Source organism: Gouania willdenowi, chromosome 22 (genome assembly GCF_900634775.1).
Source record: "Gouania willdenowi chromosome 22, fGouWil2.1, whole genome shotgun sequence".
In the NCBI taxonomy this organism is placed as follows: Eukaryota; Metazoa; Chordata; class Actinopteri; order Blenniiformes; family Gobiesocidae; genus Gouania; species Gouania willdenowi.
The window spans coordinates 24,684,635-24,698,146 of record NC_041065.1 but is presented as its reverse complement, the minus strand read 5'-3'; the positions used below and the strand labels follow the sequence as shown (position 1 = coordinate 24,698,146).

General features: G+C 37.3%; 1 protein-coding gene across 1 annotated transcript; it reads left to right on the top strand.

The window, feature by feature from the left end:
- Positions 1–3,627: 3,627 nt before the first annotated feature.
- Positions 3,628–10,737, top strand: vsx2 (visual system homeobox 2). The gene is made up of 5 exons (XM_028438076.1): positions 3,628–4,048; positions 4,210–4,294; positions 4,625–4,748; positions 9,994–10,174; positions 10,421–10,737. The coding sequence occupies exons 1-5, from the start codon at positions 3,628–3,630 to the stop codon at positions 10,735–10,737; spliced, it is 1,128 nt and encodes a 375-aa protein (XP_028293877.1).
- The last annotated feature ends 2,775 nt before the right edge of the window (positions 10,738–13,512 follow it).

Genomic DNA, 13,512 nt, shown 5'->3' with positions numbered 1-13,512 from the left:
CACCTACTGATCACTTTGATGTGTCCTTGACTACCATGTAATAATTCCAGCAAGCTCTTTTTGTCTTCTTTTTGAATAATATGTTAAAGTTCGGGAAATTTACTTTGATATCCTGACATTTTTCGACTGTCTACTGCAAGTCTTCTTCAGAGGTGTCTGCTGGTTGCTTTGATGTGTCTTTGACTTCCGCGTAATAATTCCAGCAAGTTCTTGGACTTCTTTTTGAATATTATATTAAAGTTTCATTTATTCAGACAAGTTTTTTTCAGGAAATTTACCCTTGACACCTAATGTGTGTAGACTGTGGAACCTACATACAAGCAGTTACACAAAGCAACATGAATTGTAAATAAGGTTATTACAATTATACTACAATTTCACACCTTTTTAAAAGAATGATAATATTTGCATTATGTTTTACAATGCACACAATATTTAGGTTGAGAGAATGTGTTTTTATGCTTTCTTTCCAGCTAAAACAGTTGAGATGTGTAATGTTTTGGATGATATTATCCCAATTTTGTTTAAATCCTTGAAAAATTCAGAAGCATTATATACAACTAAACTTGATCTTTAGTTTAGAACAGAGCTGTAAATTGCTTTCATTCTTTAAAGGAAGATGTTGCTATGTTGGGAATATTATATTATATAACTTAAATGAAGTTTCAGCCCAGCTCAGGCTTGCTGCCACAGAAACCAGTTGAGGCCAGACAATTGTTGATGCTCACTGGGGAGCATTGATTGTTCTGCTGAGCGTTGACGTGGGAAGCGACCTGACATCTTCAATCTGCTGCTCTTACGGGTGGCTTCCTGCAGCCGACAGACTCCTCCAGGAGCAGGTCACTCTCTGCAGAGCTGCTCATCCAATGGAGAGAGGGGAAAAGAGAAACGCTTCATCCATCCATTATAGCTTTGCGGTGCAATGCTCTCTCAGACCTGACATAGCCTGCCCCGAACAACGTCAATCTGATGTGCCTGAAGTCCTTAAATTAGCTGTCAATTAGTTCACATTAATCAACTCCCCGCCTAATTAAGCAATACTAACGGGCAGCTACCAAACAGACCATTGTGGGGGAGTCATGAGAAAGCTGCGGGGTTTCAGGGCTTGTCCCGTGGCTGAGTGCTTTTGGAAAAATACAAGCTCTGGCTGTGATGTGGGCTTTAGCAGAAGAAGGAAAAGCATCCCATTATTTAGATTTCACAAAACTGGAGGTTTGTTTTTTACACAAAATGTATAAATGCAAAATACCTTCAAATTAAAAGTTGTAATCCAATAATGTATGCCTATATATTTCCATGTAATCACCAAGAAATGTAAATATTATTTATATAAAATACATTTCAAGCTTTTGGCATGCATGACATTAGATATGCATTGTAGTGGGCGGTTTTTATCTCTCATCTTTTTTTTTTATTATCAGATTTGACCTCCTGCTCCTGTGTGAAGGATACCTGAGCTGTGTGTATACAAACACCTCTACCAAGATGTATACATTGAATCCAAACATCCCCAATGCAGAGCTGAAGCAGGAGGAAGGCTGATGATGATGATCATGATGATGATGAGAAGGTAAAGCTTGGTGAGGGGTGCATAAACAAAAAAAATATCTCCAACAGCTGTTTTCTTTTAATCTCCAGCCTTCAGATCCTGCACGTCTTTGATTGGCAACCCAATCTACACGAATGACTGGACTAAATCTTCCCTTAATCTACAGCCTTATTAGGCTGCATCTCCTCTGCATGCAAATGAGTGTGCATCCATTTTTTTTTCATGACGAGGATTAATACGGGAAAGGAACACAGAGGTAGAAGTGGTAAAGGAAAACATAGCGTGTGTGCAGTTATAGGAAAGGTGATGGAGTGAGAAGAGGCAGTAACTCCATGTAATGGATGGGTCATGGTGACTCACAGCCATCCTGGTTAATAAATGGCTGGATCCCAGCAGGCTGGTGTCTCATTAGCATATCCTGATAATAACATTGATTTCTTCATTAATAGCAGTGCACTAAATAGGCCCTAGTTAGTTTCACCTGGCCTGTTTGTAATTGCAGCAGTGACGTTTTTCTCCTTGCTCATGCATCAGCTGCTCATTTCACACCTTCTGAGATCAGATTTGTTATTTCTGTTCATTTTAAATGACTAGTGCTTTTAATTAGGTCTTACATACATGATTTTTGATTGTTACTGCCACTGAAATATGTAAAGTTTGATGTATTTTTACATGACGCTGCATGTAACAATGCATTGTTAGAATTTTCAGCCCAGTGGTAGAGTGGGTTGTCCAATTATCGTAGGGTTGGGGGTTCGAATTCCACTCTATGTCATTGTCGTTGTGTCCTTGGGCAAGGCACTTGACCCACATTGCCTAGTATGAATGTGGTGTGAGTGAGTGTTGGTGGTGGTCAGACGGACCAATGGGGCACTATGGCAGCCTCGCTTCTATGAGTTTGCCCCAAAGCAGCTGTGGCTACAATAGTAGCTTACCACCACCATGTGTGGAGTGAAAGAATAATGCACATCAATGTAAAGGGCTTTGAGTGTTAATGAAAAAGGCCTATATAAAATTATTATTATTATTATTATTATTATTATTATTATTATTATTATTATTGTATAATGTAGAAAACTACATTAATCAGCTGTAACATGTGGATGGGTTTTGATGTTAGTTAATTAGCCCTTTTACCAGATATTCTCATTTGGCCTTCAATTTAAATGCAATTTTCCCATGTCATCAATGAATTTTTTTATTAACTACAAAAAATAAAAATCTATTCATAATATTTTACATTTCAAAAATTATTATTATTATTATTATTATTATTATTATTATTATTATTATTATTATTATTATTATGCTTTTCACCATGATAAACCTGTATTACTGTCATTTCGCTTTTCCTCGGAGAAAACCCTGGTGCTTTAATCTGCTGCAGTCTGCACTGATGTGGGATTAGTGCCGGGCAGAGCCGGGCAGACTGCATGGGCTACTGTCGTCCAGCTGTCGCAGTATTTTTCTATTTGCGTGAGCTGAGTTTCCCATGCACTACATCTGGAGATCAATTATCTATTCATCGTGTGAGCCAGAAAAACCACCCGTGTATGTGAGGTAATTTCCCAAAACGTCTAAGTATCACATGCCAGGGAGGTGATTTAATTTTCTATATAGCAAAGTATTATTATTTTAGCAAATACATCTTTAAAATAGGCTATTTGATATAACTGAACGTACGTTTGTTTTCTTTCTGCTCTTTTGCCTTTTTCTGTCAGCTGCATGTTGACAGTATACAAAAAAAAAAAAAAAAGGAATATGTTCATTCATTTTTGTGTAAAATAGTTTGAATCCTTCTCCTACCATCCATACAGTCCAGGAGAAAATGCATATCTGAGGAGGGCGTTTAGGGCCTATGTGCTGCATCCCTGATCCACAGGAATCCTGTATCCTTGCAGCTGATTGGCTGGAAGCCCCTGCCTCTTGTTGGGATGGACCTGTTGGATAAAAGGACCATTTTCTCCTGGACTCTTTCTATGTGTGTGTGTTGCACGGAGCGGATCATACACTGGGGACCTAATCGGAATTATAACAATAAGAAATAGGCCTCTTTTTTTTTTTAGGAGCGCTGCATCATGACGGGGAAGCAGCAGGGCGATGTTTTATCGGAAAGTTTGAATCAGTCGGAGAAAAGCTCAGTAGGCGGTAATACTAACAGCCTGCAGCCGAAGAGCAGCAGCATCGCGACCCAGCAGCCGCACAGGTGCACCGGGTTCGGCATCCAGGAGATCCTGGGCCTGAACAAGGAGCCGAGCGCAGCACCCAGGTACCCGCTGAGCTCACTGCCGGCCGGGGCGCACCTGATCGCGGCTCGGTCCATGCTGAGCACCGCCGGTGTGGGTGTTGCTGGGATGGGATTAATCGGGCCCGGTGGGATTCCTTCGTTTTACAGCCAACCAGCGTTTTTGGAGACGGTTCTAACGGATGGACAAAATGTTCACATGCAGACACACAGCAGGTCCGGCCCATTGGACACCAGCCAGTCCGCCAGCTCAGGTACACACCAAGGAAACTAATATCATCATCCATGCATGTGGCCAATTATTATTATTATTTATAATATTAATAAGGTTTTTAAATGAACTGTTACAATAAAAGGTATATCTATTTATTGTCATTTAACCATAACCTTTTTTTTGTTCCCGTTTTTAATCCAGACTCAGAAGATTTATCATCAAACGAAAGAAAACTATCAAAGAATTCAATGAGTCAAAGCAAGAAACGCAAGAAAAGGCGTCACCGGTCAGTGTTTCATTTGTTTATTTGAGTTATATATTGTCTATAGAAGAAATGTATCTTAAATGGAAATAAATCACATTAATGTGTGGTTTTAATACTTGGATTATTTGACTTCTTTTGAAAATCGTTTTGTGGTCTTAATATGCAATAATTTGTTATCAAGGTTGATGCACCACATATTCCTTATAAATGCAATATCACATTTTATTTATTTATTTAAAATAATGAATTAATCTGTGCTTCTTTTACTGATAATCTTCTTTTTTTTAGGGATTTACTGAAATTTGCAAAAGTCCTGTGAAGATTAAAATAATAATCCGTTTTTCCACATAGGACCATATTCACCTCATTTCAGCTGGAGGAGCTGGAAAAGGCCTTTAATGAAGCACATTACCCAGATGTTTATGCCCGAGAGATGCTGGCCATGAAAACAGAGCTGCCAGAAGACAGAATACAGGTAAATAATACTAATATCATACATTGTATTTTTACACTTTTACCATTTGTTTTAGTTTTTTTTTTTTTTTTTTCATTTTTGCTATAAACTGCAAATTTGATTTGCTTTATTTTTGTTAAATGCATTTGAATATAGGGTTCTGTATTATGCAGAATTCATAAAATATTCCACTGTCAGCACACAAAAATTTTAAATATTAATTTAAGATAGAAATTAGATCATAAAATATCTTACATATGTGGAGAAATGCAACATGAAAACATTCTTGCACATTAATATAGCATATATTAATTCATAACTAAAAGCCTTGCTGGAATTAAATGAGCCAACCTCTGTTGTCCAGATGTTGGATGTGAGAAAACATATGGAGGTCGCTTCACTATTGAAAGAACGATGGTGGAGGGCCTAATAAACAATAAAAAAATAGAAATTATTATTATTAATTGGAGAAAAAATAGGGGGAAAATGCATGTATCACTTTAGTAAATACTTTGTGACCATGACCAATTATTTTGACTACTATAAGCTCCTTTTATGACATAACAATCACTTCAGTTAGTAATTTAACAAATCAGTTTTCAACTAAAAGGAGATAATAATAATCAATCCTCATGGGCAATTAAATGATGAAAAACATAACTTAAAGAAGTTCATACATCTTAGTAATAATTGTAACTCTGTAGTCGTAAAATAAAGCAGGCAGCTAATACATTTTTTTGTGCCATGCATAAACTTAACAAAGTAATCTTAATTTGGAAAAAACAAAATACTATAACGTTATCGTAGCCTAGTTATAGATTTGATTATCTTCTTGGTCATTGTATACCTAACTTTTATTTTATTGAGATTTTTTTTTTGTTCATATATTTTGAAGTAGTTTTGAATTAATACACAAACTCCACATAAAATGTATTTTACATTACAAGCTCCATTCTGCTCAGGCAGCTAGACAAAAATATCTAAAAAGAATTCAGAGAGACTCGACAGAGATTATTAATACAGGTAATAATATTATTAATAATAATAATAATAATAATAATAATAGTTATTATTATTATTACTACTATTATGCAATAACTGTGTTAGATCATTTTTAATCACAAAACGGGGATACAGTGATAATATATAGCTTCAAGGGATTTATATGTTTTGTTTTTTAAAATCTAAAAAGGATTGGCCAAATAAAAGCCAACTATTCATATAGAATTTCAAACCAAATGTTATTCGTCTTAATATCACGGAAAATATATAGGATACACTTTAAATCAATGTTTAATGTGGGATAATTATTGTGACTCAATGGAGAAAATCGTGTGATGAACCATTTTTAGAAAAACAAATAGTCTAAAATAGTCTGAACCTGTCGTTTATTTGCATATAGAGATATGTTTTGCGTTTGTGTTTTAAATCTGAGGCTGTGAACAAAGCCTGTTCTCCTCTCCAGGCTGAATATGTGCAGCTGATCATCAGCATCAGTCGGATGTAAAACCATTAGTTGTAAGGGAGCAGATCTCCTGCTAACGACCTAATCAAAGCTATCAAGGCGGACTGAGATTGCAGTGTGACCCGGACCATCCATCTGCCGGGGCCGCCTTTTAATCTCATTCTCATTACGGCCTGCAACAGCCACAGCCGTGGATAAATAATAAAGGGAAATAAATAAATAAATAAATAAGTCGCCTCCCAACCCCTAAATAAAATTAACACCCAATTTTCTCATTGAGTGTAATTAGTTAAATCAGACGAGCTCTGGAGGCCTGGCTGTGCTGCTGAGACGCAGGGAGATCAAATGAAATAACTACATTGAATTTATTAGCGCGGGTCAATAGCGTCGCTCCCCGGAGTCCCGGTGGTTTAATTTCCCGTGATATTTGCCCGCCTGGCCGCCATCGATCGGGCCTGAAATTAACTTATTTTTCAATCAGCCTGTGTGCGCCCCAGGGTCGCTGCTCCAGTCCTCACTCAGCACCCTCTGCTCACATCACATCACATCACACAAACTCCAGATTAGCAATCTCTCATAAACAGGGCATCAGTGCTATAACGTCGGAAATAACAGAAAAAATACACTTTCAAACGATGTTTCAATCCTTAATCTGCTGTCCCCCTGCACTGGCAGTCTGCAGCAGCACAAGGCCAGCAGAGTGTTTAACACACACACACACACACACACACACACACACACACACACACACACACACACACACACACACACACACACACACACACACACACACACATAGTGGACTGTCCTGCTCTGTGAAGGCATCACGTGATGCAGATGAGCAGTGACAGGAGGCAGAGGTGTCACTTCCACCTGTAGCACTGAGCAGCAGCAGCAGCAGCAGCCTGAGGGAAATCAATGGACTGAATTCACACGGGACAGTTGTTATCTCAGGTCACTTTGAATCACACAGATCAACTTTAAAATACCTCCTGAAATTCGGATTTTTATTCAGCTAATCAATCATACAGCATTGCTTATAATTACAAAGAAGAACCTGGTTCAGAGATGGAGACAGACTGTTTTTTAGTTTGGGTTAAGCATAAGGAAAATAAAGAACAGAGAACAAATTGGGGCCCTAGGTGAGTTTGGAACCCCGGATCCTCTCCCAAATGTATCATTGGTACAAAATAATTGTATGACAACATGCATCTCACTTGACAAACCTGAATATTATTAACTATAATATTTACCATTTATAATATTATAGTATTATTTGCACATTTGTTGTTTTTCTTTCTGCTGCTGTTGTTGTTTTTGTAATTCATGTCAGTAATTCTTGTTAGTCTTTATTTTTGTTCTTATTCTCTGCTCTTTTACTGTGTTGCTGCAAATGTGAATTTCCCCTCTATTCTATTCTATTCTATTCTATTCTATTCTATTCTATTCTATTCTATTCTATTCTATAATGTACTGTAATTATAGATACAGTTTGGCTGCATTAATTCTTTTTTTAACTGTTAATAGATAAATATTAAACAGAAACAAATTTCAGTCCCAAATCGAACTAAACATGCATGTGTGCGCGTTCATTATAAATTCTGTACAATTTTGATGCCGGATTGTCACTTTATAGCAAGCGCTGTTCCTGTTACTTGTTAATATGCTGTATTTCCTGGGGAAACATGTTCATAATGAACTATAGAGCAAAAGAACCAGGCCGTATAGAACAAAATCCTTTATTTTTTCTTGGTTATCGTGTTTTATTTTGGACTGGGGAGCCAATAGGAAGCCTCTGTGCATGCTCCTCCCCATTTATCATTTTTTGTAACTGTAACTACTATACACTAGTAAGTTAAGATGCACTTTTATACTTTTTGAAACAGTTTCAAGATGCTTTCTGCACCACAAGGATATCTATAAACCTACAGCAGCATAGCTAAGGAAAGGAGTTGGTTTAGCAGGTATTCATACTGATTAGGAAGGTTTTAAGTCTTTAAAGAAGAGTGAGTGCTAAACCCCTGATCTGAGATCCAAACTGATCCTTAATGCTCTGCCTCACATTTTAAAAAGTCAACCTTTAATCCAGTTACCAATTTTATGTTGGGAATTATAGCTGTAACCATTAACATACTGTATATTAGGTTAAAATTATTGAGTGCTTTGTATGGTAAAATTATTTATTTTTAATAAATATTTAATAAAAGATAGATATTATGTGAACATTGAAAATAAGCCTAGAGATCTATAATAAGCACAGCTTTTCCAAATTATTTTCAATAAGGTAAAAAATTATAATAATCTAGTCCCATGGAACAAAATGCATGGGTGAGTTTCAATTTTAGTCCTCATCATAATTCAAAAATCGTTTTGTACTGGCATTCTTCTTTCCATTATGATGTTGTTGAAGTACATCTTAAAACCTTAGAATTGCAAATAATGGTAATTAATGTTATAACTTTTTGTGTTATTGCAAAAAAACAAAAAAACTGAGGTGATATAATTTTTATCAACAAAGTTTAAAGAAAGCAATGTTTTACAAGTAGTACCAAGGTTACAATAGTTGTTGGACCACTGGGCTATAATAATAATAATAATAATAATAATAATAATAATAATAATAATAATAATAAAATACACTATTGAACATCGTTGTACAGTATTTTTCTGTGATTTTATTCGTTTATTTCAGATAAGCACAAGCAACAAACTGGCAACAGCTGTAAAAGAAAAGGCGCCGTGCAAGAAAAGGGGCTGAAGGACACAAAGCTTATGATGTTTAGCCGATCTTAGAACTTAGATCCAAATACACAACATAAATCCTAAATGTTTAAACAAAAAAAGACCTTTTAACTATAATATATAAGGCACTGCTGTTAAAACATACAAACTCAACAAAAATCCTCCTCAAATTAACTAAAAAACCCAAATTCAACCGTCAAGTTCTTCACCACTGACCAGGAACGATTGTACCTGTGTTTAAATTGTTTAACGCAATTTTGAAAATCCAAAGCATGCAAAACACATGCAAAAAACAAACAAACATTTTAACATCAACACAGAACAATAGTTAGAATAATGAATCATTTGTGTTTTGGTTATTGCCTTCTTCTTCTTTTTTTTTCTTTCTTTCTTTTTTTTACAGAAAAAGAAATATATTTTTTTACAGTGTATCCAGATTTACTAATGAGTAGTTTAGATTACTTAACTAACTAATAATGTGAATCACAGCCCTAGTCAGAAATAATGCGAGAACTGGAAGTGGATTTAAAACGTGCTGCAGAGATTACACATATTATTTGTTCAAAGTGTCTATTCGTACGGTTGCCGTACGAACAACCCCCGGAGCTATTTGTACGTTTACCGAAGTACACGTACGTATAATTTTAGGATTAGGGTTAGGATTAGGGTTAGGATTAAGTTTAGGTTTAGGGTTAGGGTTAGGTTTAGGTTATAACCCAATGTCATTACAATTTATGGTTATGGTTATGGTTATGGTTAGGTTTAGGGTAAGGTTTAGTCTTAGTCACACGAAGTACCAAAGTACACGTACGTAGTGTTTTAGGGTTAGGTAAAGGTTTTGCGGTTAGGTTTAGTCTTAGTCACGTGACCTAAACTGGCCAATGAGGGGGGCTGAGTACGGATAGAATGTTGGTATATTGATACAGCAACCGTACGGATAGCCACTGCCTTATTTGTTTGAGTGTCTGAAGCAATGACCTGCTTACATTCACATCCTATACTTGTCTGCTGGCGCAGAGAATTTAACTCGTAATTGAGGGCTTCCTTCTGCCCTCACAGGTGTGGTTTCAAAACCGCAGAGCTAAGTGGAGGAAGAGGGAGAAATGCTGGGGTCGCAGCACTGTGATGGCAGAGTATGGACTGTATGGAGCCATGGTGAGGCATTCCATCCCTCTGCCAGAGTCCATCCTCAAGTCAGCTAAAGACGGCATCATGGAGTCCTGTGCTCCCTGGCTGCTCGGTAAGGACTCGTTTTCTAGTAGATGCTCAATACTTCTACATCTTTACGTTCTCAAAAACTTCTTCTAATCACTGGAGGCTCTGTTTGCTGTTTGCTTTGAATTATTAGGCAAGATTAACATCCAATAATCCCCTAATACGCATTATTCTCTAAACCTAAACTATTTTTGCTTGCTGTTTTCAGTCCAAGATGGCTTACCAATCAACAGACGCTATTCTAAATCTGAATACCCGCAACTCTTTACAGGGATGCACAAAAAGTCAGCCGAGACAGTGACTCCAGCAGCGACAGGACGGTGCGATACACCTCGGCAGCCAATCTCTCAGAGGGCTGAAGACACTGAGGTGGAGGAGAAGAGACCAGGAGGCAAGTCCACCATTTCTAAAGAGGAACTGAGAGAGAACAGCATCGCTGCACTCAGGGCCAAGGCACAGGAGCACAGTGCTAAAGTGTTGGGGACCGTGTCACACGACGCGTTGCTAGATGGCACAAAGGAAACGCAGGCGGCCGAGGAGAAGGCCAGTAACCCTCAGAGTCCTGCAGAAGAGCAGAAAAGCTCATAGTCAGTGCGACAACATTGAGGACCATTACACTCATGAGCCCTGCTGCTCTCGGTATGTGTACTTAGCCACCATACATCAGGTTTATCCTGATTCCTATGTCTGGACTTCTGTAAGAAGAACAGTCATCTGATTGGCTGCTGCACAGAAGGATCCAACCGACTTTTATCTTTAAAGCAAACCATTTTGCTAATCTATAGACGGGAAGCTCTGATAGCGTGGGTGTAAACATCTGAATGTATATACTGAGTGTCCCACAATAATATATTTGAGCCAGATGAGTATTAATTTATCCAGTAAAAAGCACAACATACCAATTTTTCCAATGAAACGTCCGAGTGTGAGAGTTCATTTGTGGCATCTATGTTAATCTTATTGTACAGTGGTAAAAAAGTGACATTTTGAATCAGAAAGATCTCACCGACAGACCTCTTAAAAGAGGAAGAAAGTCATTGTTGCTGTTTATCACACTGTATATAATTGATATACTCTCTTTCACTATGGCACAATTTGATCAATGTTTTCTTGTACTCTTACAAAAGTCTGTCCTTCATTTTATATGGTGTAAAATCAAGAAGATGAAACATGAGATAGGAATTGCAGTTTATTAAATGTGGCTTTTGGTGTCAATTCTTCCACATTTATTTATTTTGAGATAGTAGTAAATGCGGTGGCAGCGTTACTGAATGGAGGAAATGGCCAAAGTGGGCCTTGTTGTGCGTGTATGGCTACCTGTTGTCACATGATGCTCTGCTGACCAGGCTCATTAGGTGACAGTCCCCAGCTGCATGCTTGGCTTAGTCACTATAATCTTTCTCAGTATATGCAGGGGTGCAAGTGTGCACTGTTCATTCACACTAAGGAATTTCTATCCCCATTAATGATGATACAGTAGGTTGAAATGTATGGGCACCCCCATTTTTTCAAAACATCGCGATAAAATGTGCAATCTGAATCCGATCATGATTGAACTTGTGGGGTAATTGAGGAACGAACCCGACATAACTGCGCAAAATTTCAAAAATATCGGTCAACTAAGAACTGATAAATTTTGCCGTTGATGGCAGTGGCTATCCGTACGGTTGCCGTATCAATATACTGACATTCTATCCGTACGCAGCACCCCTCATTGACCAGTTTAGGTCACGTGACTATAGACTAAACCTTACCCTAAACCTAACCATAAAAATTATTTGCGATATTGGGTTATAACCTAACGCTAAGACGCCACCTACTTGTACTTTGGTAAACGTACCAATAACACCGGGGGTTGTCCGTACGGCAACCGTACAAATAGACATTCTTTTTTGATTATGAGAGCTGAAACTCTAGAGTCAGTATATTGATCCAAAAAAAATTGGAATCTTCCATGACCTTAGTCTCTGTCTTTGGTAAAGATTTTGTCCAAATCTGTTTTGTACATTTGAAAAAATCCTGCTAACAGACAAACAAACAAAATAAATAAATGCTGGTGAAAATGTTACCTGCTTGGGGGCGGTAATAAAATGTCACATTTCCTCTGAGGTGGTTACAGAAAATATTGATTTAAAAGTAAGCACCAAACAAGAACATAGTGCTCCCAGACCAAAAAGTTATGTGCAATTGAGATGCTTCACCTTGCTTGGTTTATCATTTTCTTCTTTACTTCCTTGATTTAACTTCTGAACCCCATACAGGTTTTTAAAAGAGGGTTCAAATTAGGGGTGTGTCTTTGGGGAACAGTTTCTAAGCCTCATTTAGGTAAAGAATGCTTCTATTATTCATTATTCTATTTAATGTATTAAATAGAACAATGGCTTAAATGATCTCACACGTTCTGTATATACTAATATATTTCTAAAGATATTTTTTGAAAAGCCTTTTATGCAGTTTTCAGAGTGGATGTGAGTGAGTTTACATACCGAGTCAGCCTTCACCTCCATAAAGCCGTAGTCTAATACAGTCATTTAGGCCAAGACATACACAGAGTGAGTGAGGATTATTCCTCTAAAGTGCAGAGCTTTTTAATCCTTAAAGAGTGGAATAGAAGGTTATATTAGATCAGATTTACTGAAGATCAAGCTGTTTACATTGGATATGAGGAGGTAATTCACAGTATCCCTAGTGATGAGCAATCTGCATGTTGAAGACCTTCATAAGATCATGTCAATCCAGGAAAAGTGAGATCAGGGAGATTTATGATTTATGGAGAAATCTCCACTAATGCATTATTAACATTCAATTTCTTTTTAGCTGGATTTCTGAGCTTAGGCTTTCATTGGTGAGATTAGGTGCAGCATGTACATCCTTTTGAGAGTCTTTTTCCCCCTGAACATAGAAATCACACAGGAAAGGAATACTAATAAGAAGTCCTGATATAAGGTACTTTACTGCCCTCTGCTGCATAGTGTTATCAGTACAACTAAAGCCTGAACATTATTATCTGACAATAGTCATAGACATAATGACTTTATCAATAATAGAATGTGCATTAAAATCATCATTCTGGGCCCAAAACTCATTTTCATAAACTAATCTGTGCAAAAAAACAGAGATCTGCACACTTGGATTAATGCAAGTAAAAAACATTTTTTAGCCAAGCTTTCAGTCAGAGGACCTTCATCAGGGTAACAAACAGTATGGTTACAATGAACAGGCTTTTTGTGATACAAGCAATCAGTCACACCTTTGCTACACCATTCCTGATCACGTGGGAGATGTAGTTCAGAAGCAAGAGGAGGAGGAGTTTGTAGTCCTGACTGCACAGCCATGATGAATAAAGTAAAGTAAAGCATTTTA

Coding starts and splice junctions, on each gene's coding strand:
- vsx2 (XM_028438076.1), top strand. CDS start 3,628: ATGACGGGGAAGCAGCAGGGCGATGTTTTATCGGAAAGTTTGAATCAG. Junction 4,295..4,624: donor CGCAAGAAAAGGCGTCACCG/GTCAGTGTTTCA, acceptor TTTTCCACATAG/GACCATATTCACCTCATTTC. Junction 4,749..9,993: donor TGCCAGAAGACAGAATACAG/GTAAATAATACT, acceptor CTGCCCTCACAG/GTGTGGTTTCAAAACCGCAG.